The sequence below is a fragment of the Phocoena phocoena genome, chromosome 18 (assembly GCF_963924675.1).
Source record: "Phocoena phocoena chromosome 18, mPhoPho1.1, whole genome shotgun sequence".
NCBI lineage: Eukaryota > Metazoa > Chordata > Mammalia > Artiodactyla > Phocoenidae > Phocoena > Phocoena phocoena.
In genome coordinates, this window is record NC_089236.1 from 11,706,245 (window position 1) to 11,733,938 (window position 27,694).

The 27,694-nt window shown below is 41.3% G+C and overlaps 1 protein-coding gene across 3 annotated transcripts in view; it reads right to left on the reverse strand.

The window, feature by feature from the left end:
• Positions 1 to 27,694, reverse strand: part of DCLK1 (doublecortin like kinase 1) — a 335,075-nt gene that overhangs the window by 21,574 nt on the left and 285,807 nt on the right. For all 3 annotated transcript variants that reach the window (XM_065895852.1, XM_065895851.1, XM_065895853.1), the window contains exons 8-14: positions 27,087 to 27,144; positions 26,467 to 26,586; positions 22,922 to 23,068; positions 11,032 to 11,165; positions 9,234 to 9,311; positions 8,776 to 8,872; positions 6,451 to 6,531 (exon numbers count right to left, since the gene is read on the reverse strand). In XM_065895852.1, coding sequence (XP_065751924.1) covers positions 6,451 to 6,531; positions 8,776 to 8,872; positions 9,234 to 9,311; positions 11,032 to 11,165; positions 22,922 to 23,068; positions 26,467 to 26,586; positions 27,087 to 27,144 — 715 coding nt within the window. The remainder of the gene's footprint in view (positions 1 to 6,450; positions 6,532 to 8,775; positions 8,873 to 9,233; positions 9,312 to 11,031; positions 11,166 to 22,921; positions 23,069 to 26,466; positions 26,587 to 27,086; positions 27,145 to 27,694) is intronic.

Genomic DNA, 27,694 nt, shown 5'->3' on the forward strand with positions numbered 1-27,694 from the left:
CTCTGGAATCCTCTGCGGAGCAGGCAGTGCCAGAAGGCCTGGCTGACACAGGGTGACAGGAAGGTGCCCTGGGTCACAGTGTGGGCCTGTGACGGAATGAGGGCAGATACGGAGGAAACAAACAGTAGGGACCCCATCGGAGCAGCCTCTACTTAACTTGCTGAGGGAGAATCAGCCCTTACTGCAGTCCCATCTCCTCACACCCCCACCACTGCCATCTTTGCCAGAAATTCCCCTTTACCTGGCTGTTTTTTTTTCCTGCCAGTCTTCCAGCTAAAAGCTGGCTCTCTCACCAACCTCACGATGGACTCTGTTACCATTTCCCAGCTCTGTCCTGGCCCTAATCTCCTGTCAGACTCCTAGCAACTCTTTCAGATGCTGGGGCCTGGGGGTTCAGGCCTCCAGCTTTAAATTCTAGTGAAGGTTTTAGCTTCCCATGGGTTATTAGTTCATGTTGAAGCAATGAAAGTAGTGAAACAATCCTTACAAGTTGCCAGGGATGCTTTTGACTGCATAAATCTTAAAACATTTCAGGATTTTTTTTCCCAATGAATTAAGGTGCCTCCACCAGAGAAGGTAAAACACATATACACGAGTGTGCACACACAGACACACAGACACACAGACACACAGACACACACACACCAGCAACTAAAAAATCTGCAGTTTCTAACAATTTTGAAGGCTTTGAGCATAACTGGATTAAAAGACAAGCAACTGGCTTAGCAGGGCCCTAAGCTGTACCTGAGGCATCCAGATTGATGATGGAGATTTAGCTAACTTACTATCTTGCATCAATAAAATAAATAGGGCCATTAAAAGCGTACATTTTTATATATACATCTTCATTGCCACTATTGTGAAGAGATTATGTGCCAAAAATGTGCTATGAATTTTCCAAACGTGACAAACCTGGCAGTAGGCTACAAATAGTTCTCGTATTATTACCGTACATTCTGGTGTGGAGTCTCCGGGAGTAGTTTCTGAAGTTTGACGCGGGCTGGTTGTGGTTTGTTAGCGGTTTTTGATTTAGAAATCCCCATGCACTCCTTGGCAGAGCGTTGCAACTGACAAGAACAAAACTAGTTTGCAAAATGGAAAATGAACCCTCCCAGCTGTCTGGAGGAGACCTAGCCTCCTGGTCTCCACTCCTCTAGCGGATGTTGGGGAGGAGCCGTCAGGAGGGCTGGGGGGCTCGGTTGTGAAGTCATTCGGCAAAGTGATTTCCTCTCTTTCCTCCAGGAAACCATTCCAGGGGTCATGCTTTAGAAAACCCTCCTCCCTTCATGGAGTTTTGTTTTTGAATCATGGATCTGGTTTTCAGTCTACTCATTGCCAGACTCTAGTAGTAATAATAGCTGTAAATTTATGGGAAGCATGGCAGTCTTGAGCAGTCTGATATTCACTACCAGGATATCCCGACTTCGTTTTAAACAGTCCCAGGTACATTAGCATACTCTCCAGTAGCGGGTCCATTTCACAGGCCAGAGTGTGCCCCCTCGACTCTTGTTAACCTTCCCCAGTTGTGCAACATCCCAGGATTTCTGAATCTCTTAGCTTGGCCCTATGTATCCTTTATGTCTACAATTCACTCTGCTCTCGGGGAGAAAATGTGAAGTAAATTAAGATCCACCTTAGAGAAAGGAGAGGGTAAGATGCCCAAATGGAAAGTGGAATTCCATGTCATCATTTACAACTTTATTTATAAGTTGTACATACAGATAGGTGGTTTTATTTATTATTACAGTATCATTGGGGGTTCTCTTAATTTCTAACAACAGTTAGAGGAATGCTTATATATTTTTGTATGGGTAGCACTGATTTTTATGAGCACAGAATAAAAAACATATTATCTAGGCTCTTGTTTTTTCTTCTTCCTCGGGTTCTTTATTTCTTGTTGAATATCCTGGCTTAGCAGTATCTTTTCAAAAGAGGTACGTGAGAAAAAGGAGGTAAAATAAAATTTAAAGGCCAGGAAGATGACAGTAAGTCTTGCACCAGCTAAGTAACTACACTTGACTTATTTAACTTAAACCAGTCCTTTCCAGTAGGACAGAGGTTCTCTATATTGGTCTCACATTATAGTCACCTGGGAGCTTTTAAAATTCCCAATGCCTAGATGCTAGTGCAGATCAGGATCAGAATCTCTAGAGGCAAAACCCAGGCATCGGACCTCATGCTAGAGACCCCACTGAGCTTCGTGCTAGAGACTTCTTTAAGCCTCATTTTCCTCATCAGGAAAAAAATTGAAGGTAAAACACAGATGGTATGAGGAGAATAACAATGGGATAAGGTAGGTCAGAACTTTGAAAATAAAAATCCAATAATAGTAATCTATTTGAAATAGACTGCTGATAATTTCATCCTAATTACACAGCAAAAAAAAAAAACAAAAACTTTGGAACTGTCATTTAAGCTTATGAACTTAATCACTAACCTGCATTTTCTAACAACAAAATAGCATTTGGGGAGAAAGTGACTCAACCTTCTCCCGAATCCCTGGAATGATCCAGATATATTATTACTGCCTATCCCACTCTCATATGATATGAGCCTAAATCATATGGTTCTCCACTATATGAGCAATAAGGTAAATAAATTTAGCTAGGGAAATTCCTGTTGGTGCTTTGCAGCTACCTTAAGAGATGGCTGTGACACGAGAACGCAACAAGCTGTTCGTCACATTAGCTACGTGGAGTTCGGAGCACACAAACAGGATCATTTTTTTGGATGAGGGGCTTCCACCTTAATCAAGTTTCTCACACGCCAGTGTTGATCACAGTTTCCATTTCATCAGCTCGTAGCTACAGATGATGGAGTTTCGGCCTTCCTCAGACTCAAATTCACCAAATATTTACCAAGTACCTACAGCGTATGAGCACTTAAGACTGTCTGCTCAGGACTTTCAGATATAAAATCCTCTCTCTATCCTCATAACCTGAGAAGTTGATTCTCTTATCTCCCATTTCACAGACAGAAAAACAGGTTCAAAGGCGTGAAATGACTGTCCCAAGGTTACCCAAGGTGAGCTGGCGCTCCTTCCGGGGGTCTGCATCCCTCTCCCAGACACCTGGCCGTACACGCTGATGCGGCCTTTGTCCTCTGGCGGGTTAGAACCATCCACCGAGAGGCCTCACTCATGGCTCTTCCGATAACAGAGCAGAGGGCCAGGACACCAAAGGGCACTCAGAGTGTATAAAAAATAAATGGGGGCCTAGAGGAAGCACCTGGAGTAAGGTTAAAGCAAGTGACTTTTGCTGACTAGATTTTTCTATTCTCTTGCCCTTGCGCTCTGCTCTCTGTTTCACGAGACTGCCTTTTCAGTTCCAAGTGCGCCAGGTGAAAAGGGCATCGTTTATGCGATAAGAGAAAATTAGGACAAATGGGAACGTGGGAGGAGCTTTCTGACGACTTCCTTAGGGCTCATACACTTATTATTACTTTCCCCCCCTTAGGTAGCACCCTCTGCAGTGATCAGATATAATTTGATTGCCAAATGCAACCTGTCTTGTTAAATGGGCTTCCTTTTACATCCCTAATTTATTTATTTTGATTGCTGGGTTGTTCATTTATTGCACTCGGAGACCTCAACAAACACTAAATGCTGGTTGTGAATGCTTATATACATATTTTTTTCATTTGTTATTTTGAGATAAAGAAAATAATCAATTTTCTAACTTAGTTATTTACTATGTAATTTCAAAAGTTAAGCAATCACTTTATATGTTAAGTTTTTTGCCAAAATTGCTATCTTTTTTCCCCTTAGAATCTAAGGTCTGTTATAATTATATTAAAGGGTTTTTAAAATTTTTTAATCTCCTAGACAATGCCTTAAATGTTATCCTTGCTCTTAGAAAATGTTTTTAGGGAATCTGAGAGGGAAAACTAAAATGACAGCAGAAGTCCAAGGTCCAGAGGGAGCTGTGGAACCTAATTGTCAGCGAAGTGGGACCATGTGCACAAAGCAGGTTGAGAAGGAAGAAAGTTACCGCTGAGACATGTATACACTGCCCTAGGAAAATGAACAACCTAATTTTTCAAAGGCAACAGCCAGAAGTCGTCTTAATTTTGTGTCTCTACCCAACTGAGTTGGAATATATTGATATAGGGTCATTTGGTCTGGAATCAGGGTAAGGGATTATTTTGTTTCCAATAACACCCCAGGCCTCTCACGTGTATAGACAAATGTGCTCACATTCACAAAGTTATCTTATAGCAAATATCCATATCCTGCCTGAGCTGGCTCTGCAGGACATCTCTTCCCAGCCTCCTCCAGGAAGAAGCTCTGGCATCTCCTCCACTGGGAAGCCTCTCAGGGCGCCCTCCCCACACAGGCCAGCTGGGGTGGCTCTTCTCTCACTGCCATGTGACTGTTGTATCAGACGGAGCTCCTGGAGAGCAGGCCCGACAGGGGGTGTCCTCTGATGAAAATGTATTTCAAAATCTAAAATGGCTATTTGTAATCTCTCTCCTCCACGGCTCTTTGTGAGCCTTCAAAGGCCGTGTTTCAAATTCGGATTTTCCACTGTATTCTGTGTGGCCACACTCTCAGTGTTTCCAGCGCTAACATGCAATTTGACAGTTTGTGGACCGTGGACTTTTAATCAGCATGTAGATCAGTCCAAACCAGCTGCTGCCACTAGGAGAGCCTGCAGCTGGCCTGTGCCTCTTCCACCCTGCACGTCTAAGGGAGAGGCACCACGACCCAGGTAAGTTACTTTGGAAAGACTGCGACCTTGTATGAACGATCATTATAACGATGCTGGTGTACATATAGTGCACTCTTCTGCACTATTCACAGTGCTTCCATGTATAACAGAGAGAGGGTGATGCAGTGTGGTGCACGGGACTTTAAAGGAAATGGGCTTGAGGTGCCTGCCTGCAAATTCTGGCTCAACCATAAGCACAGCTACTTTGGAAGAGTCATCCTTCACAGCCTCGGTCTTTCCATTTGTAAAATGGGTACAATAATACCCACCCTGCTTCTCTTGTAGGCTTATTATTAGGCTTACATGAGATGCTTCCTAACCCTTCCAACTCCATAGAAAAGGGTAACTCTTGTTCAGCACCGTAGGGTAAATGCAAAGGCTGTAAGGTTGGAGGTGACAGCTCCTGGACTCTGGCAGCCCTGCCTGACTATCCCAAGGGCCGCGGGGATTAATATCTTCACACATCTGTACACCAGTTGGGAAGCTCTGCTGTGTAAAAATATTTAACAAACCTTAGCTGTATACCTATACACGCTCGCATTCCTGTATATTCTCCTGTCATATGTATGTGTGTATATATATATATATAAAAACCTCCAAGTGGGGTGGGAGGAACCAGGTTCAGGCGTGTAAAGTGCTGGAACCTAGGACCATGGGCGTCAAGTGGCAGAACGTGAACAAGATCCCAAGCTCTTGTCACCTCAGATGCAGTCTGTCTCAACACTGCTTTTAATCACACTTCATCCTCAGTCATTAGTTATCTGGGGAAAATACACTTGACTTATCACCGAAGTGATAATTCAGAGAAGCGGAACATTTTGTTGCCTTCATCTTACAGCCAGATCCCTCGAAGCAGCTGGCAAAATTCATACCAATGAGCTAACGATATTATACCTGTCCCATGTCTGTACCTATATCCAAATCTATGTCTGTCTTCTATTCTGGTAGCAAGAACCATTAGACCCAGGTATGGAACTTCCACACATGCCAGCAGGGGTTCCAACAGCTCCTGGGTTATCAGTTAATGTATGTGAGGTACGTAAATGGTCCTGGGCAGACACTATAAGCTAAGCACCCTAAGGTTTATTATTATTGTTATTCAAAACAAATCTTTTCAATCAGTTATAGAGAGAGAGAGTCAAAAAATAATGACTCTGCTCTGGAGAATCCTTTCATAGCTAAAGAAATTTCATCAGACCTTGTACTCAGATTGCAGCAGCAGCATCTGGGAGCTTTTAGAAACTCAGAGCCTCACATCTACTACATTACAATCTGCACTTTAATAAGCCTCCCCCCACCCCCCCACCACATGACTTGTGAGCACAGGCAAGTTTGAGAAGTGCTGCACTGGAGAGCTCCAACACTGATGCGGGGACCCTTGGGTCACTGGTATGTTCGGTAGAAATGATGCAAAAGCAGCACTGACTCAGAAAATCTGCTCTGTATTATTGATGGATGCAGCCCTAATCTGGACCATAGGATGCAGTTCCCCGGTAGAAGGCAGTCCCGTCTGAATCAAATGAAATGCTCTGTGCAAGGGACCGTGAGAACACATGTCAGCACAGATACATCAGAGGCCCTAGTGGAACAAGGCTGAGATCCTGTAACTGTTCTGGCATGTTTGAGAGAGAGGAACAGACACAAACACAACACTTTAAAAAGGAGGCAACGTCATTAGGAAAGCTGCAATTTGAGAAAGGAATGTTCGGAGTAAATACAGGGAAGGGAGAAAGTTACTTACATTAACCCAGGGATGTTCGAGGACCTGCACGGCTGAAAATCGCTGATCGACATCCACCAACAGCATCATGGTAATGAGCTCCTGTGAAAGGGGACATTCAATGCCATTTGTGTCTAACGTTGAAGGAAAAAATCCGGGCGTTTTCAAGAGCAGAGGTTCTCTTTTCGTTTGGAAAACATCTGTAAAAGCTCTAAACCTTGAATATATCGACTCAACTTACCTATAGCTACCTAACACCTCTTAAAGGAAAGGTGAATTTTTGGAATTATAAATATATAGCTTGCAGTTGAGAGAGAAAAAAATAAAATCAATTTCATAAAGATATTTTTAGTATAAAGGAAATAAAGTATTTTGCACTTTAAAGACAGATTCCAAATTATTTAATATAGAAATCACATTTTAAAAACACTTTAAAATTTCACTTTGGCAGCTGAAGGGAAAAATGGATTTTTTTTTTTTCTCCTAACTGCAAGAGGGCATATTTTGGTTTGAAAGAAAGGAATGAGGAAAGAGATACGGAATTGCCAACAGCTAGTTGGTAAAATAGAAACTATTCTTTAGTAGCCGAAGGATTCAGAGGAAATCTGTTGAAAATGATTCAAAATTTTCCAGATCAATCAATAAAAGTAAAATAGAACCATCACGAAGCAGATGATTAAATGGCTCTGAAATTAATGAACCTCCCCCAGGAGCTCAGATTTATTTGCACCAGAAAAGCACGGCTTTGGCTTTAATGATGAGTCTGTCAGACATCTGTCTACTTTGGATTAGAAGTTCCCGTGCAACAAAATGGTTAGGTGTGTGTTACCTGGTCCCTCGTAAGCATGGGCTCTGAGTACCGCTCCGTGACAGGGACGACTTATTTCCAATGATGTAGAGATTCTACGTTCACTTTCTAACTTGGGCCAGGATTCAATGAAAGCAACTACTATCTATGTGTGATGCTGTTTGCAGGTGCCACGGGGGTGCAGGAGATAGTCCTATCGGTCAGTGACTTTGAGCCCTTGAGTTATGAAGTGACAGCACTGAGACTTGGGACAGGTTCCTGAACTGTCTGCTCACAGGTGAAAACACCTCCAGCCCCACCTCTGTGGCTATATCATCCCATCTCCTTTTACTTTTGTGGCTTTTCTTTGACACTTCTCCCAATTCCCCACATTTTCCTAGGGCTAGAGGTAGATTCCTGGACAGTTGAAGAAAATGAGAGATTTGGGCCCAGTATGCATCATTTTCCATGGAAAGTGGCCAGGCCTAAGGAGTCAGATTTTAAATTGAACTCATACTCAGGACACAACAAAAGGAAAGGCATGTATATTGAATAATCAAAAGATAATTAGTTCTCAACATCAGTTTTCCAAAAATTTAAGTCAATGCTTGGAGACATAATTTTAAGGGATCAATTTAAAAGTTTTCATTTTTGATTTCAGGGTCTACTAATGTCTCTGTGCGAGATTTTTACAGTTTTCTTAGAGATTGATCTTTTAGTTTAATGGGACAAAAACCATACGCTTTGTTCCCCTCTGCCTCTAAATCCTGGCTGTCTTTCAAGGTCCAAGTTACATCATAGCTTCTCCATGATGTCTTTCTTGATCATCTTAACCCATGTTGTGCTTTCTCCACTTTAATTGATTAACTGTTTAATTCACTCATTCATTTATTCATTCATTCGTGCAATATACGTTGAGCATCAGTTAGTTGCTGGTGACTATCTAGGCACTGATGATACAGAAATGAATACAACAGACAAAAATCCTTGTCTTGATAGAAATTATACCCTAGTGAGGAGAGTTAGAAAATAAACTACATAAATACAATATATCCACCTATCTATATCCATCTAGATAAGCAGACAGATACAGAGAGGTAGTTAGATGGTATACCAGATGGACACAGAGTGTAAGTGTTACAGGGAAAAAGTCTAAAGCAAAGGATGATAAGGTCAGCCAGGTAGGGGTTAAGAGCTGCAACTGGAAAAGCTTCACTGAGAAGATGACATTAAGTCAAGATCCGAGAGAGGTGAAGCAATAAGCTATACAGAAGTCTGAGGTGGGCTCAAGCCAGGTGTGGGCGGGGCATAACTAGAGGCTACAGCAATACAGCTGGAATGGCCACAGGGAGGGATGAGCCGGGGAAGCAGAAGCAGTCGATGAGTTGGGATGGCTACGGACAGATGACTCTTTGAATGTGAGCTCTTGGGAAAGTTAGTAACTATGACTAAAATGCATACAGAAATCATATTTACGATATCATTTGTTTCTTTGATTCAGAATCAATAATTCCATTGAGACGCACGCTATAAGGAAGAGGAAAGCACTGGAGACCTACCTTTGCAGAATCAGAAACGTTATCCCAGTATGGAGAAGGGAAGTCCACTTGCCCCATCAAAATCTGATCAAAAAGCACCTCCTGGTCATCACCGCTTCTGTTTAGATGAAGGACAACAACGAGGAATAAACAGCAGGAAAATGCTAACTCAGGGTGTATCTTTTCATTCTTATGCATTGAAGCCCTTCCTTTCCCCACAAATGTGTAAAATGTGTGTTTTTAAGCAATTCAAAATGTCAGTATGGAACTGTTTTGGCAAATTAAGAAAGAATGAGTTTTTAAATTTTATGAGGAAGATTTATGGAAGGCATGTAAATTAGCGTGCACAACATGGAAAAAATAACAAGTTCTTATGTTCTTTTCCAGCTGTAGGCTCCTTTGTGCGGGGAGGCCGAATGGATCATTCAGAGAAGGGAGAAATGCTTTGTTGGTGCTGAATAAAAGATCGCTGCCCATACCCACGGAATGGAGGGAAACCACAGAGCAGGATGTAAGTGATTACACCAGCTGCCCAGATGTCCACCTTGAGGCCATATCTGAAAGAGTAAGTGACGTCAGAGTTAGCAAAGTCAGGCCAGGACAAATTACGGGGCATGGTAAAATAAATGACTCTTCTATCATAAACCAAAACCCAAACCAAACAAAATTTTAAAAACCCACAACAAACACTAAACCACAACCCACTGGCTTAACAGAATTCAAGAAAAGAATAATAATAAAAAGAAAAGGCTATCTAAGGCACATGACTAAAAATGAAAATGCCCACCTTCATATCTAAATATCAGTAAGTGAAGGGTTTCAGCAAAAATGTTTATTATAGTCATATCAATTTTCAGATAGAGATGGACCCCTGAGACTATTTCACTCCTGAATTTTAGAAATAATAATTACACAGAAGACATTTTCCAATTTATAAAGCACTGACATACATCATCTGATTTTGTTTTCCCAACAACTCTGTAATTTGTACAGGATGAATATTACCGCCTGTTTTAAAGAATAGAAACCCGAGGTTCAGAGGGTAAATAATTTTGCTCAAGATCTCACAATTGGTGGCACAGCTGAGTTCCAGCCAAGGTTTTCAAGAGCTGAACCAAATCCTCCTTCGACCCCACACCACCCCTTCGCAGCAGGCCATCAGAGCGCCCAACAGAGATAACGGCATTGCCTCGAGGGAGGTCAGGCATGGCTATAGATTGTGGGCTCGCAATTGACTCAAATTTGATGAATAAAAAAGTGCTCATTACCTCACACCTTACTCTGGGGATTTCGCCTCTCATCTGTTCCGTATTTCTGCCTTTCTGGTCTATGGTACAAGCAGAAAAACTATCTCCACCTGTCACAGTGGAAGATACTACCTGGATTGTTAGGTTTGGGTTGGTGCCACTAATGGGAAGAAACAGTCAGGCTGTCTGCCCTTGCTGTGGCCCAACCTTCTGTTTAAGGACAGTGCTTCAGAACTCTGCCGCTGATCCTTGGCAAGAAATGGGGCTCTTCACTGAAAGAGCCTTTTACTCACCTAGACCTGAGTTCAAATGCTGACTCAGCTACTATCTAGTCATGAGCTTCTAAGTCAATCATCAGAGACTGAGTTTATTCAGATGCAAAATGGGAATCGTATCATCTACTGGAAGAGTAAGAATTAAGTAAAGGAGCCTGGCATGTAGCAGTAGGTCCTTAGTTAAGCATTAGGCCACCCCACAATCTCCCCCCATTCTAGAGATTTTCATTCTCTGTGTCCGCTGCACTCAGAAACCAGCCAATTCCCAGGAGCCCTCAGATGCCTGAGGGTATCTGCACTCCACAGAGAATCGATGGGCTGCCAAGAGGACCAAAATGGGACCGGAACTGGAGAATAAGGACAGCTGAGAGAAGTAACCACAGTAGACTGTACTCACTCACTGCACACAGCGATCTCTGTTTCTTTTTTCTCCAATAGCTAGTTAATTACCATCATAGTTAATTACTATGCTTCTCTGTTAGTCCAAACATTTTTTACTAAGGGGTTAATAACTGCCATTCTACCTTTAACAAAGGCCAAGAGGAAGCCTTAAACAAGATGGTAGTAACTGGCAACTTGATGGGGAAAACAGAGAAAACAGCTCCCACTTTCAAGTCAAAAAAAAAAAAAAGTGAAAAATATCTGATAACTAGTTCTGTCTGGATGGGACAGAACACTCCTATTTCTTCTATCCTTGAAGCCAACTAGCTATTTTGCAAGCACAGTACTGCAGTAAATGCACAAGAAGTGTTTACCCGGTCTCTGCAATGATTTCAGGGGCCACATATGTCGGGGTGCCACACACGGTGTACAGGGGACCGTCTACAATGGTGGCCAGTCCAAAGTCGCCCAGCTTCAGCGATTTGCTGCCGTCTTGGTGTTCGTACACCTAAAGTAAAAGTAAAAGGTGAAATTGCCTTACAACCAAGAGCTCAAAAGTTCCTTCCTAAAGAAATGAAGGACACTGTGGTTTAAATTTAATATATGTTGATCTAAAACAAACAGACTGCCAGATGTTTCTCTAGCAGAGATGGGTTTATTTGGGATCAGCACAGGATTGCAATTCGGGGTCTGCACCCATGGCAAGTCATGTCCAAGTCCCCACATGGCAAGGGAGGGAGATGCATTTACAAAGAGGTAAAGGAAGTTGGGAGGGTTGTAGAAAACAAGGAGTCCATGGCTTTTCATGGGTTGAGTCCTTGCCAGGAAAAAAGAGGAGTCTTTCTTCTTCCTGTTGGGCTCTGCTATGATCACAGGGAGTGAGAACGCCGCTTCTGGTCTCCTGACTCTATTTAATTGAGGTTTTGGTATATTAATATTTTACCTGTATTTATTATAAAATAAAAAATCAGGCAATTATGCAAGGATATACATACAAGAACATCTTTATATTACTGCAGAATTGAAAACACGGTGAAGAACCCGCAGATGGAAATTTGTTAAATAAATTACGGTATGTTCATACAATAGGAGGCTACATGACCATTACAATGGTGATGTGGGTTTACATTTATTGAAATGAATCAAGTTTGGGAAGTGAGGACAGACTTCAGACTGGTTTTTATAAAATGTCTATTAAAGAAAAAAATATGTACAAAGAAAAACGTCTGGGAGAGCATCATATTGGTGTGTCTGTCTGGGTAGTAAGATTATAGGAGATTTTTCTTCCTTTTGCTTATCTGTGTTCGATGTTTGCTACAATTCAAACTGATTTGCAGAATACAATGAAATACAGCAAGTTTCTAGTGTAAAATCTCCAATTTATGAAAATAATTACCTCTTCATTTTAATATATCAGAAGCTTTAAAAATGCAATTCTTTAGTAAATTGAACAAAAAATCCACACGTCTATTAAAATACCTTATTTTCAGTGCCCCACTTTTCCAACAAGATCTATTTACATTTTTTTATTAATAATTGAAAGGGATATTAACGTTTCATTTCACCTGTGGCAATTTGGGAAGATTTATCAGCTGCAGAGTCAGCATTCTGTCCAGGTTTCCTTATTAAGGCAGTAAAAATCTCTAGTCTTTCACCCAACAAATCAAGAAAAGGATGCATGTGACCATAGGCAAGTACTTAAACTGCTTTAATTCTAGCCCACGATCAAACCAAATGGATCTGTTCTAAAAAGTATGCCAAACAACGTCTATTATTTCAAAGAAAAGATCAAAGGGCATTCAGAATTCTAATTCAGAGCCCTCCACTGGAATCAAGAGATACAGAAAAGAGAGCCACAGTAAAAGGCAGTTGCCAGGAGACGCCTCAAGGAAATGGCGAAGTTTTCCACGTACATCAAAATAATTCATCCAGCCAGTCGAGGCCTGCATTTTCTCCTGTTATCGCTCTATGATCATTTGTACTTGCTACAGCAGTTGGAACCTCACGCACAGCAAGGCACATCTCCACACATTAGGAGCCGCTACCGTTCACACACCATGTCTGCCTTCCTTTGGAAAAAGTAGATTTCACTTTTCAGTTCACTGCAGCCTCAAGTGCAGATGTTTGGCCAGCTAAGCTGCAGTATCAGCAATGATCATTTGGATCTAACTGTTTTGGCAGAAAAAAGGCAGTCAGATCCTCCTCTCTGGAGAGACTGTGTCATTTCTGGGCAGAAAATATTTGTTTACATTTTCTCCACGTTCAGAACATGGAGTCCTCTCCCTGAGGGCTCAACCACGATCAAGTCTGGGCTGCCCTCGGGCTGGTATCCAGAGGCTTTCAGGGCCACCTGCACCTGGGTTGTTAGGGCAAGGACAGCTGTATGTCCCCCACAGATGTGGCTCTGCCCAGTTGTCCTCTGAGATGGACACTGTCCTCCCTAGTTTAATGAAGCAGCCAACCAGCCCTGGTCAGCATAAACAAGTTTGAATCATGGACTTTGAGGCCTCAGAGCTACAAAACACAATATCCTCCCCAGTCTAAATGCTCTCAGGCAAAAGAAATCCCTAAATTGTAGTCTTAGCATGTCAGCCATTCAGGTCATTCAAAAGACAAGCGAATGTTTTTCATGAAAAGAAACCTGAGCTGGAAATACCTAGTAGATCATCTAGCTTATTTCCCAGACAGAGCAGGATTGTTTACTTCCCTAATTCCATTTTGTTACCAATAACCTTTCTAAAATGCAGAAGAACCTCTTGCTTTGATGTTCTGTTAGGTCCAAACGTTCATGGTGCGTGTTTTGTGAGGTGGTGCAGATTTCAAATTACACAGCTCCATTTATACAGAGATTCTGTGGCTTTTTTTCTAAACATACTATCCATAATCACCCAACTCTATTCCAAAGTTGGACAAAAGCAGATACTGGCAGATGCAGTCATAAGTCACATTCTGGTTGAGAATATGACCACGTAATTCTCCTCCATGTACCAAAGGCTTTCTTTTTAAGCATCTACATTTTAATAGGAATTCCATCGTACATATAGCCATATGCCAGTTATATTTAATATAGCTGAGCAATAAAGTTCAAAGTTTCAATAACTAAGAAAAAAAGCACTAAAAACTTACCTAAAGTAAAGAAAAGGAAGATTACTTAACAGTAATAATTCTCTTAAAATAAACCAGCATCATTTAAATGAAATATGTAGAATCTATCATTTTAATGTTCTTTTCATCTCTCTTTACTCACTTCTACATATCTCCTTTTTTTTTTTTTGCTTTGAAAACCATATAGTAGAATTTTCATGAACATATAAAGAGGTTAAAGTGATGCTTATGAGAGACAGTAAGAGCTAAGAGACAAAGGTCTAATCCACATAATTGAAAACATTTCTAGACCCAAGTACATTTGAAATGCTTCAGCAAAATGTTTTTGCAGGTGAATAAATGCCCAGGCCTCTCATTTGGAATTCTGTTTAACTTACTTACCGTCAGGCAGGGCAGGAAACAAGGTTGCTTTGGGTTTTTCTCTGTCAACACTTGGGGAGAAGGATACAGAAGAATATATTGTAGTGTTTCCTCTCCTCCCCTGGGAGAGCGCCTTTCCTAAGTGCTGCAGTGGGCCCACCTCACAACTGGACTCCCCAGAGTGCCTGCTGCCGCCTGAAGTGTACTCACTCTTACTTCTTACCAAGCCAGTTACAGAGGGGCAGGATTGAGGCCATTTAAAAATGTAATTAAAACTTTGTTAAAAATCACAGATTGCTGAATACATGTGTCTCAAACGTGTACGTGCACGCACACACACATCCTCACAAAACCATCTCCAGAAAGTATTTTCCCAAATGGCAGCTATAAATTCACTTTGAACTAAGTTTTTAATTAAACGTTAGGAGTCGGAAAAGCTTCTAACACATTCGCATCCAAAACACAGAGTCCTTGGCTTCTCCCACTCTCTGAATCAACTTCCTTAGCTTGTCTCCTCACCCTGACCTTCTTTCAGAAAGAACCTTAACAGGCTGCAAGTGTAAGCTTGGACAGGCTGACCCAGCAAGTGGGGTTCTGGTGTAAGAAGAAATTTTTTGCTGTGACTATATTTTAAAGCCTCCATAACATATGCGCCACACGTGAGGTGGGGTACGTTAATTGCCAGTCAAAGAGTATTCACAACATGAGATATAATTTTATGTTCATCCCACGCCCTTTAAATACTGTAGATGCTCCCCCTACGTTTTAAACAACGAGGGGCTATTAAAGAGACGGGGATTAGTGCAAATTACCCAGTATGTACTGCTTTCACTGTTTTAACTAAGCAATAAAACTGTGTAATTGTACAACACTAATTGAATGCAGCTACACGTAATTGTGGGCTGCCATATGTATCCTATTACCATAAAGACTGTCAGTATTTTGTAAGCTACTCTTGTGATCACTGCAGATGGCTACAGTCAGAAAAGTTGTTCTCTAGGGTTTATTATATGGCTATAAAGACATCCCATGATTTGACAGACTAAATGTGTTAAATGGCAACAATTATGAAAAAGGTTCCAATTAAAAGCTGAAGGCATGTCCTACCAAGAATAGATCTAGTGAAAGGTCAGGTACGTAGGTTTTTGGCATACTGGTATTTTACACAGGAATTTTCTTTTTTAAAGAAGAGTTTTACTTTTGTTTCTTTTCCGTTTATTTGGGGTTTCGCAGTGGCTGTAACTTACTGAACAGTAGATGTTTGGGCATATGCCTGATTTCCCTTGGATCAGAAACTGAGACCATCTGAAAAAGTTATTTGAAAAAATAAAAGATTTAATATAGTCATAAAATGCAGCCGGTGGCCATAAAATAATGTGAAAATTCACAGATAACGTGAACCCAGTCAAATGGTTTCTGAGATTCCCATAATAGAGAACTAAGAGCTGACTAATATAACAGATGTGTTGGAACAAACACAATTCTCAATGATAGTATGAATTCAAGGAAAACCTCGTTGAAATGCTGGCTAATGAATCGTTAGTAACCACTGAAATAGTTTTCACAGAGGAGCTCAGGAGGTACTAAAAATTATTTCACCAAATAGAATTTAACAAAACTGGCATGAAATTGACAAAGCCATGAAAAAAAAGTGAATTTAGTTTTTAACAAATATGGTATCTGTTTAAAACAGACATTGATTTTCTTCTAGCCAAGGTATTTGGCCTTTATGATGTTTCCTAAAACCAGTGGATTAAATTTAACCTTTAATCTTTAAGAAGTGAAGTGTAACAACATTTATGCAGGGAATTATTTTGCAAAATGCACTTTATAGTCTCCATACTTTGAATTAAACTTCCTGGAAAAAAAGTTAACTCTTAAAAGAACCAAATTCAAAAAAAAAAAAAACAAATTCATTTTATACCCACATGTAAAACCTTTATGAAACAAAAAATTAAATGAAATAATAAAAGTTGTACAGAAGTCAGAAGCGGGGCAACATTAGAAGAAAAAATAAAATAGCTTTTCAAAGTGTTACCCTAGAGATATCTGGGAAGATGGAGAAGTGAATAGAAACTCCAGGAAACCTGATTCTCACCCCTCCTTTAAAACAGTCTTGAAACTATCTAGAGAGTTCTATGCAGCTGCAGTGAGATGCACAAAACGTGCACATTCTGGATTCTGTAGTAATTGCACATCCCAGGATTTTGTTAAAATTGTGGGAACTCAATGTCACTGCAATTCTCAAACACTGTTACATTTTTGTCACACAAGGATTATCCAATATGTCATTGTAGGAAAGTTAGAAAAGACAGATAATTACAGAAAGAAAGGAATTAAACTCACCCATAATCTTGACACCTAAAAATAGCCATTGTTAACCTTTGGGGTATAAACTTCCAAGAGCTTTCTTTTTCTCCCTTTCCTGTTTTTCTTTTTTCACTGGACAATATATCCCGAATGTTTGCCCAAGTGAATAAGCATATATTCACATCATGACTTTCAGTGGCTGCTAGATACTCCACTGTATGGATGCACCATGATAATAATCCCCCAAACTACTACCACTGCTGTTCACTGAGCCCCTGCCAGGCCTCCTGTTTAGGACTTCATGCTCAATATCCCATTCGATCTTCACAAAAATACCATTAAGTAATATTACTGCTATTCTGCAGATAAAAAAATTGAGAATCAGAGACGTTACGTAACTTGACAAATGTTACACAGCTAATAAGTGGCAGAGCCAGAACTTAAGCTCGGGCATGTCCAAGTCCATTATTCTAACCAGGATGTCCGCCTGCCTCCATATCATGTCATTATTTAAAAAATCAGTGCCCTGACGTAAGTTGTTTCTATATATATATATATTTTTTTTTCTTTCCATACCAAAAAACACTGAGATGACCATCCCTATGTACGTATACGTATCTGACACTTTTTCTTTAGGTTACATTTTTAGAAGTAGAATTACTTGGTCACAGGGTGCACATTATTTAAGGCTTTAGTTACATATTATCAAACTACCTTTCAGAAAGGTTCCATCAAGTTAATCTTGCACTGATTCATATGAGATGATTGGTATCCTCATAAATTTCCCAACCCAGTATATCATTATTATTAATCTTTGCTAGTCCAACAAGGCCACGTCATTTTCAAATGAAGTGAATGAACACACCATTGTAAAGCAATTATACTCCAATAAAGATGTAAAAAAAAGGAAGTGAGTGATACTACTCAAGTCCCAAATGACGGAAGAAATGGCTAGCAGAGCAGACAGATGCGGATCAATCCTGGGGACACACTACACTTTTACTTCCTGTCTTCTTCCCCCGATGGAATCACAGATCCCTGGAGAAGAGCCCTCAGTGAATGCTTAGTACAGTAACTGGCATATTATTCTATTAAATCATGTTTGGGGAAAGTGTTCTTTTTCTTCTATTTTCCCTCAACTTGTAACCAAATTCAGAGAGAAGGAATTCTTTTTCTAAACACCTATGAAAAACGATCATTCTGTTTCTGTTTGGACAGTTTCAATGACTACAAGTGACCTGTAATAAAAGCCACTGACTTTTCAAACAGGTGTAATTGTTAGAAAGTTTTTCCTTACGTCAACCTCAAATCTGTCATTAATGTCTTCTCTTTAGTTTGAGTTTACTGCTCACATACACAGCACAAAAACGTTCTCCCATCTTACATCTGGCAACCTTTGATGAGAGCCACTCCGTTCCACTTTCACCATCCCTTCTCTGGGCTGAACCCAGGCCCCTGACTGTGATGTGCTCGGGTCCCTCCCACCTGGTGTCACGTGGTATAAGCAGGGCAGGGACTCTCTTGACGGCGACACTCTTTCAGTGAAAGGAGTCTAAGGGCACGTTGGTATTTCTGGCAGTCATGTTACACTAAGATTCACAGTGAACTTATGGTCAGTGAATAGCCTTTAAACTGGGCCAAATTTTCCCATCACTGTTTTTCTGCAATGGTCCTTAAAACAACTATACCAAAACCAACTTAGCCTATAGAGATTTATGTTTATCTCTTGTTAAATTTCATCTTACTGATTTGGGGCCTTTATGGAGCCAAAGATAGTTTTGGATCTCAAGTCTGTCATTTGATATATAGAATACATCTTCATCTCGGCCCACTGGCATGCTGATTAGGGCGGGGCTGGTGACAGACTCCTGTGAGACCCGCAGCTCCCTCCTCAGGGTGGTCCCCAATCCGTTCATCAACACTCTGGTGGCTCAAGTTCCTCATGCAGTGGACTGACTACAAATCTACTCAAATGTGTTTCTGTTTACAACCTCCAGCGCTCCATCTGTGGCACTGGCCTTATCTCCCAGTGTAGTTAGTGATCCTATCAGAAAATGGGTTTATTTGGGGATTAAGGGTCCTGGGATTAAGGCAGAATGAAATCCATTATCTGGTGAGCTCCATGTTGGCTTGAAGTGGAAACTAAGAAGAGCTGGAGCACAACCTAGGGTCATCACTTGGGGGAAAACAAGATAATTTATTACTAGATTCGACCCATTTCATGAAAACGAGGGTCATTAGCTGCACATGCCATTTTGATGGGCAGCGAGGAACAGGCACAAACACCTCGACAGAGAGTCGCTAAAAGGAAATTTCTGACCAAGAGAAGCAGTAACCCTGAGAAACTGCTTTCTCCCAGACAGTATTAAGGAGTTTAGAAGCAAAACGTTTCTTGAACAGAAATTTTTATATCTCAAGAAAATTACTGTGTTTATTTCTGGAATCTAATAAAAACTAGTGATGTCAGTTATTTGTTGCCATAAAGACTTTAATTTTCCTAAGAAGGAGGTATCTGCATATACATTTTAAAAAGACCCTCCCAGCTCCCTGCAAAAAAAAACAGGCTGCTACTGATGATTTTTGCTGCCAAGGGTACAAGCTTGCCATCTAGTGGTGACTCATGTAAACTGAAAGCAGTTGATCTCAGACAATTTATGGGTTGTTGGTTTTTTTTTTAAAGCAAAAGGTTCCTTTTTGTCATAAACTATCATGGCACTCGCACCCACCCACCCACACACAAAATGGTTCCATGCACAAGTGCATCTGGGGAAGCGCTGTAATCTCTCCCCCTACTCAGAGAGTTTTAGTCTGTGGCCAACGTACGTCCTCAACGGAATAGATGAATTGGGAAATGACTAGGGCTTGTCACGGTGGGTCTGTCCTCTATTATGTGAAGTATCACCGTTCACTCACTCTCTTATCTAATCCACCCTCTCATTCACCTGTCACTCATCCATATGATCACTTAGCACCAGGCCTGACGATTAAAGCAGAAAGAATCACGTAAAATCACTGGCATGATTAACTCATTTAAGAAAAAAACCCTTAGTAACAATGCAATAATAAAATTATAAGAGCTATTCGTATTGGGTCAGTTCCCAGTTTTTGCCTAAAATGTAGCTGGAAACATCACTGTAAGTCAAATTTTCTCATTAAAATGCTCTGACTTGATCAAATACTCAGACTTGAATAAATCATCCATATGATTAATATAGATCCTTAAGGCCAAGCTACGATATTTGTATACTGTTCTATAAGAATTAAAAATAAAAAATTCTAAAAGTTCTGCATATGCAATGATGCTATATAAAATGAAATCTATAGCTGAGGTGTCTACATTTATAAATAATTCTTTGCTACTTATAATAAACATTAAACACTTAATTAGCAAAAATGTATCAGCAGTCTAACAATTTAAGGGTTTTTTGAGGTCTCTTAATAGAACGGTAATGCAAAGTGTGCAGTGAGGCCTTTTTTATTTCTTTCAGTTTCCCGGAGTTAGAAAATGGATTGAAACTCTCTGCATTAAATTTATTATAGCATTTTTCCAAAAATAGTCTCTAGCTCTACATTCTGCCACAAGATGGCAAATCCATGCCTGGGAAGATAGTAACATTTTAAAAGCAATGTCAAAAAAGATGAAAAATGATTGTTACAACGTAACATTGTACTGTTAAACAGTTTTATTTTTAGGGATAATTTAATTTTTATTACAAATAAAAGGGGAATAAAAAAGAAGGGAACTAATAGTCCCATGGTATCTCTTTATCTTCATACAGTCCCCTTAAAGGAGGCTCAAAGAAGTTAAGTATCTTGTTCAAGGTCAGAAGACTAGACAATGGAAGAGTGAAGCCCTTGGTTTTGAACTTTTGTCCATCTGACTATAAATCCTGAGTATGTGATTTTGTGCTTCCCATGACAATTCTCTCTTATTTCCACATAAAGGTCAACAGAATATGACGTTAAGAGAAGTCTCAAGTGCAATTAGTGATGTCATTCTAATTTTGTTAAAATTATTCTATTCTTCTACCTGTTTTATCCGATAGTAGATTTACCCCTGCAAACATCACCAATCCTTACCACTCTCCTATAGAAAGAAATTACTATACTGGAGAAGCAGAATTACTTTAGTTTTTCATATATATATTTTAAACCTGCATTATGAATGACTGTAATGGTGTGTGTGTTTGTGTTTGTCTATATATATGCGTACACATATATATATGTGCATATATACATTTTTCACATTCTTAAATTAGAAAAGAAAGGAAAAAGGGAGAGAACTTTTTTTCTTTTTGGGTAATTTAAAGTAAACTATGTTCAAATGAGCACAGTACTTAAAAAGTATCCTGCAAATTGTCATTTTAGTAAAAGCACACTGCTATGTAATCATTTATGGCATTTATAGAAACAGTGCTCTGGTGAAAAGCAGGTTGAACAATGGGTACACAAAACTGAACCGCAAAAGCGGGAAGGAAAATGAAACTTTAATTTTCAATCACTGAATTTTCGGAGCTTAGAGAAATTTTTAAACAAAGGCTCAGTTGTAAGTCCGTTCCCATGAGACAATCCTACCTATGTCAGGACACAGGAAGAATGAGTGCAGACAAGGCACTATGCAGAAGAGAATGTTTAGGCTACTGTGGAGATGGGGAATTTGAGGGGCAATTAAGTCAGAACTCCATCATTTGACCTCAACCACCTTCATTAGCCAGTAGCTACAAGATTACTAACTTAATTGCAATTAACTAATTGCTTGTGTATTTATTTCTTGAATGCCTACTTTTCCTACCTGAATGGCCCTCTGTGAAGGCATATGCCTCTCTGTTCCCTGGCACAGTCCATGGCACAGAGCAAGCACATAGAAAACCTCTCTCCCTAATTCACGGCTTTATGTAGTCTAGTGGTTAAAAGCTTGGGCTTTGGAGTAGGACATAGGTTGTGACCTTGGCCCTTCCACTTAAGAGTTGTGATTACCTCGAGGGGGTCTTTCAACTTCTAGGCACCCCGTTTCCTCACCTGTGAAATGGGACAGTAATAGACCTTACCCAGTATGGCTGTTGTGAGGATGGAATGAAATACCAAGAGTGAAGCCCTTAGCATGGGGCGAGCACAGGTGGTCTCCACGGAAGCAGGTCTTAGCAGCCTTTATTGGTGGTGGGAGTTGGGCCGTGCATCTGCCGTTAAACTTGAGCGTTCATTCAGCTCACGTGGGGAGCTGGCTGCAATGCAGATCTGCACCCTGTCACCAGTCACCAGATTCTGATTTGGTGGGGCTGCAGGGAAGCTCAGAAATTTACATTTTTTTTTTTTTTTTTTTTTTTGTGGTACGTGGGCCTCTCACTGTTGTGGCCTCTCCCGTTGTGGAGCACAGGCTCCGGACGCACAGGCTCAGCAGCCGTGGCTCACGGGCTCAGCCGCTCCGCGGCACGTGGGATCTTCCTGGACTGGGGCACGAACCCACGTCCCCTGCATCAGCAGGCGGACTCTCAACCACTGCGCCACCGGGGAAGCCCAGAAATTTACATTTTTAACAGGCATCTGGGAGTAATTCTGATGCAGGGCGTCTTTGGACCACCGTTGGAGAAACACTGCTTTAGAAAGAGAATCCTCATTTCCCAGATTTCTGAAGAGATGGACAAACTAACAGTCACATAATACATGACTCTTGGGGTTGGATAATGAAAGTAAAAGAACTATCATCTCGGGTGGGGGTGAGAAACTGAATATATTTCATTAAAATTCCGCCCTGAATAGCCAACAAAATTTATGATACTCCCACATTCACTAGTTATAGCTCCCCGATGCCCAGCCTCTGTCTCCTGAATTCTTTCAATACTGTCCCCTTAACAATGGGATTAGGAGAGCATCCTCCTTTGTTTGCATGGAGAACTCTCAGTGTTTCCCCAGAGAGACAAAGTTCATGAAAAGCAAACCAAACGGGCCTAAAGGGAGGACAAAATGTCTCTGATCTTTAAATCTGTCTTCATCATGGTTATTTTTATGCTAAGGGGCTGGTGTCTTGAAAACTCACAATGATTTATTCTCTTAGCTCTGAGATCAGATTATTAGGATGTAAATTGGGAGATTAAGACACAGTCTAAAAAGGCTTCCATCTTTTTTTTTCCAAGTAGAAGCTTTCTAACACAAAAGTGCTGTTGATAAATAATGTAAGTGTAAATACTCCTCATGACTGGCCTGGCCTGGCCCATGGTCTTAACCATAGCCCTAGACTTCTTGAGCTCTATTCCTGTCCCCCTGCCTCGGGTTTTTATTTGCTAATAAATTAAGTGCTCCTAACGGTACACTAACCCTGACAGATCAACTTAAAAGACTAGTTTCCAGCTAGTTACTGAAGGCCAGCTGGAAAACAGCCTTTACAGTCATTTTTGTTTTTAAGAAAATGGAAAAGAAAAAAAGAGAGAAATGCTCATATTCACTCATGAATGCTTGGAACTCAAGACATCCTGCAGTTGGAATCCCTCTTACCAGCAGATTCTCTGGTTTGATGTCACGGTGGACGATGTTGACGCTGTGCAGGTATTTGATGGCGCTGGCCAGGTTGTACAGCATCCCACTGGCGTCTCGCTCAGTGTATTTGTTAGTGGAAGTGATGGCATCGAAGAGGTCTCCTCCCTGAGACAGAACAGCAGGAGGAGAAGCACATTAACAGATGGTCCAATGGCGCTGCCTGGAGAGGCGCGTGACACGCTATAAAGGGAGTGAAGGATGCGTTCAGGGTCTCTGGGTTCCGAGGGCTTTTCCTGCCACCTCTCTCTCAAAGGCCCGGAGACCATAGTGATTTCTCTCCCCACTGTGAGAGCCAGTGACATTTCCTCCAGAGCTCAAAGGAAAGAGAGAGGATTCTCTGCCTTTAAACTCCCAGCCAGGGAGGGGAAGTGGAGCCAGGTCTCCAGGTCAGAGGCCTTGTGACACCTGGGAATCCTGGCGGCATGTGCTACCCGCCTCACGCCAACCGCCAGCAGAAGGTCAAACTCATAATCCCAAATCTCCCAAAATGAGAAACAGGTAACACCACAAACTGCACCCTTAACAAAATGCTCTGCTGCCTTGTGAAATTACCACCACACACACGCACACACACGCGCGCACACACACGCGCGCACACACGCGCGCGCGCACACACACACTTCTCTTCGTTCTCTAGATTTAGGTCTCGTGGAGTGGGCGTAGTGTTTTCTTTTTCAATAATGTGCTTCTTTGTAAGAACAGAGAAAAGGACCAGAAACTGTCACTCCAAAGATGAAAGAGAAAGAGAGGGAGGAGGGTGGAGAAATTTCAAAGAAAGTTTTCTAGTACCATTATTCATCTGAACTTTTGTTTCCATTGTTCCTGGCTAATTTATCGTTATTTGGTGAAACAAAGATTTTAGGCTCCAATTTTAGATTCATTTATTTGAAATGCTTTCAGCGAAGTTGGGTCTGATTTACTGACAATGTGTGCATCCTCCTTGCACACGAGGTCCCAAGGAGCCGAGCCCAGTGGCTGACCGTGTTCATCTGTTACCTAATGGGCTAAGAGATTTAATTTTTCTTTTTAAATAGCAAACGCAAAATAGAGCACTTGTAGGCTGACAATTTTCAAATCCTGACCTGGCCCTCTGTGACTCTGTATAATCTCTGCTCAGGGGAGGGGAGTGTCTCCCACTGACCCTTCAGCCGCAGCAGTTCCCAAGCTAAGCACATACATTTTGTTCCAAATGAACACTTTCCCTCTCAACATTCTGTCTCACGCAAAGGCAAGGCTGCTATGTGCGGGTTTGCAGTCGTTTCCATACCACCTCGGGAGGTGGGGTTTTCACTGTGGTTCGCGTGAACAGCATGCCGGACCCTGTATAGGGCCGTATGGGGTGACCCTGCCAAGCCTCCACCATCGTCCTGGTTATCTAGGCTCCAGGCAGCCTGTAAACTCATTTCTTCTTCACCTTCTGCAAATCAGTCAACAGATATTACCAGTCCTCCCTTTAAGGCGTGCCTGTGACACAGCCTTCTAGGCCGTCCCCCAGCTCTTTACGCAAAGCACTGTGTGCACAGACTGTCACCTTCCCACTCGACGTTTCTTTCTCTTGTCATGAAATCAGCGTTCCTTTCCCACGGCTCTCCCCGCTCTGCCCCCAACCTTCGTTCCAACTTGCTTAACCTCATCTCCTGCCTCTACCTAGACCAGTTACATTAATGCTCCAGGTAGGGTATGTCTTCCCTGGTCACCCGAACAGGTCACACTCCCTCCTCACTCCATACCCGTCCTCAGTAGAGCCGCTTCCTGCAGTGTCCCTTCTACTCCCTTTGTCTTTCTCACTCGTGATGATCCCTTAGCAACGGGCCCCAGGGCCACCCCGTCCACAGGCCTCCCTTCCTCTGAACACACAAGCACTGCGCGTGTGTTTACGTCTGCAGCCAGAAGCCTGAAGTCCCGTTCTTGGTAATTATGGAATTTCACTCTTAAGAACGGTCACTTCACTGTTTTCTGGAACACAGGCCTCATTTATCCTACTGCTTCAGGCCCTCCTGGGCATCCTACTGGCCTCTCAGGGTTTGACAAGCACAGGCCAAGCGAAATTCCTCAGGGGGGATGTCGTGGGAGACTTTCAGGTCAAGCCTGGGGTTGGCCTTCACTTCTCGGGATGCTTTCAGACCTGGCCTCACAGTGGTTCTCGGTCAGACTAAATGTCAGGGTACGATATAGTGGCTCAACTGAGGAGTCCCAGCACCCAGAGAGAATTCACAAAGGCTGTTAATGGACAATGTTGGTAATTACCAAACTATATTTGGTCATTAAGTGCCAACATGAAAATCTTCTGAATAAATGAAATTGACCTTTCTTTGTTGGAATAAACGGTTAGCATTTTTATCTCCCTTACTCTCAAACGTGACAGTAACCTGTGTTACTACAAACAAAAAAGCCCCCTCACCCTCAGAGAAACAAATCTTAACTTGAAGTAGAAAAAGAACAGGCTTCATCTATAAACATAAATAACCACTAAGTTAAAAAAGGCCAACAGAAGTAAAGCAAAGAAATTCTGAATGATGAAAGTTTACAGGCCCTAGAACGAACATTCTTCTATATAGTAACAGATTCGTTGATTAAATGCTTGCCTGGTCTTAAATCTTTACAAAAGGAAACCCCATATTCCAGGGTGCTGATTCCCACCACCAGCTCAGCTGAGCGATTCTAAACAGGGTTCCTGGAGCCCTAGCTGCTCACTGGCACACCGCGGACGGAGAAGATGATGTGACTAACTTATATCACTTTACAACTAAAGTAGAAATTACTTATGCCTTCAGTTAGAGTAACATAATAGAAAAGGCTTGAGAAAACTACGACTTCATGAAAAGGAAACATTCAATTTTCAAAAACTTCTAATTAAGAAATTTTCAGGTATGGAAGTAGAGGGAACAAGGGGGTTACCTTTCACCTAGACTCAACCATCGTCAACATTTGGCCATTCCCATATTCTATGATTGAGTAGAATAACAACTTAATTTTATGTGACAGGATGAGATTGTAACCTTCAGCGAAAGGTGGCAGACTATTCACATTATTATTAAGATGGTGCTATTTTTCTATTATGGTCGTGTCTAAAAGTTTAAAGCTTGCTCTTATAATAATGATACTTCTGGATGTAGTTCCTGGAAAAGTGAACGACTTCTACTACAACAATAACAACCGTATTGGCATCTAATACTTTCTGTGTCACAGAAGCTGGTGAAAGACATCCCTCTTACCCTCACAATAGCATTCCTAGCCCTTTTTATTCCTAGCAATTATTATTCTCATTGTACACAGGAGAGAACCGAGGTACAGAGAGGTATGCCTAAGATCAGGGAGCTATTTAGGTCAAGGCTGGGACTTGAACTTTTGAGTCTAATTCTAGCGCTAATACTCTTAACCATTATGCCAATGCACAGGAAGAAGAGACTGGATGTTGGTGGGAGGAAATAAAGGAGAGAGCTCTACTGTATAGAAGAGTGGGGTGCCTTGTACAGGTTTATCTCTTTCTCCAAAATACACACCTTTACTAATTCCATGACAAGATACAGCTCAGTTGGTACATCCATCTCTTCGATCAGAAGAACGATATTGGGGTGCTTCACTCTTCTTAAAATAGACACCTCGTTCTGGATCATGTGCTCCTGGTCAAGGCAAAAGTTACCTTAATCAAGATCCACGTCAAAATACATGAGGAGCGGACTCGAAAGAACAAAACTATACTATCTGAAGATCAAGGGAGATGCATTTTGGGTAAAATATATGGAGTTTATCTTAAATTCTGATATTCACATAGCCTAGAATTGCCAAGAGATGTTGAAGGTCCTGAGAAAATGTTTGTAATTTCAGAACCTACCATGTTAAGTATAACTGCATATAGAAGGATGAAATGAAACTTAGATCACAAAAGTAACAGAAGAAGTAAGCAAAGAGGCAAACACAGAGAAAGAACAGAAATAACATCCAATCATTCCAATAACTTTTATTCCAGGAATATTTATAGAATAAAGTTATATCCTAACACGTATATAACATTCTGTTCCACAGCTCCTAGCGTAAATTTACGTTTATTCGGGAGCTCATCTTTGTGTTTCGTTCTGCCTCCAAAACACTGTATTTTCATAAGAATAAACCTTATACATACTTTGCCTCGACACTTGCTTTTCTTGATAATTTTCAGAGCATACTCCCTAGCAGTCGACCTGCAAAGAGAAAGGTTTTTTTAAAAAAAAAAACAAACAAAAACAACTTAATTTCAGATCTGTTGCATCAGCCTGTTAAGGACTCATTTCTTACCGCACTGATCTTGCATTGTGGTGTAACTATTTTGTAAAAAATCCTTTTTTCCTTTTTTAAAAGAAATAAGTGAACTTTAAGGGGCTGACCAAGTGTAAGGACAACGGACATGCTAGCATGGAACATTCACAAGCTGTTAACACTGTCATACTTGTAATAAAACTGCTGCTATTGCTAGTCCCATGCAGAAGTCCCCCTGCAAGGTGGCTGTGCTCTGCCCCTCCCTCTGAAGTGGTGTGGTCAGGACGTGAGTTTCTGCCCGTCTTCTTCCCAGTCTCTCTTGAAGTTCTCTCTCCACGAAGTGAAGTGTAGCTGTGACAGTTTTCGGAATGGCTCTCACGGCCACACTGACAACTCTCAAGACGCAGTTCACATTCTTCAGACTTGGGTTGTTTGCACCCCTGTGTGTTCCACTGGAGAACTAGCGGATGAGGTGCTCAAGGGATACAGAAAGGG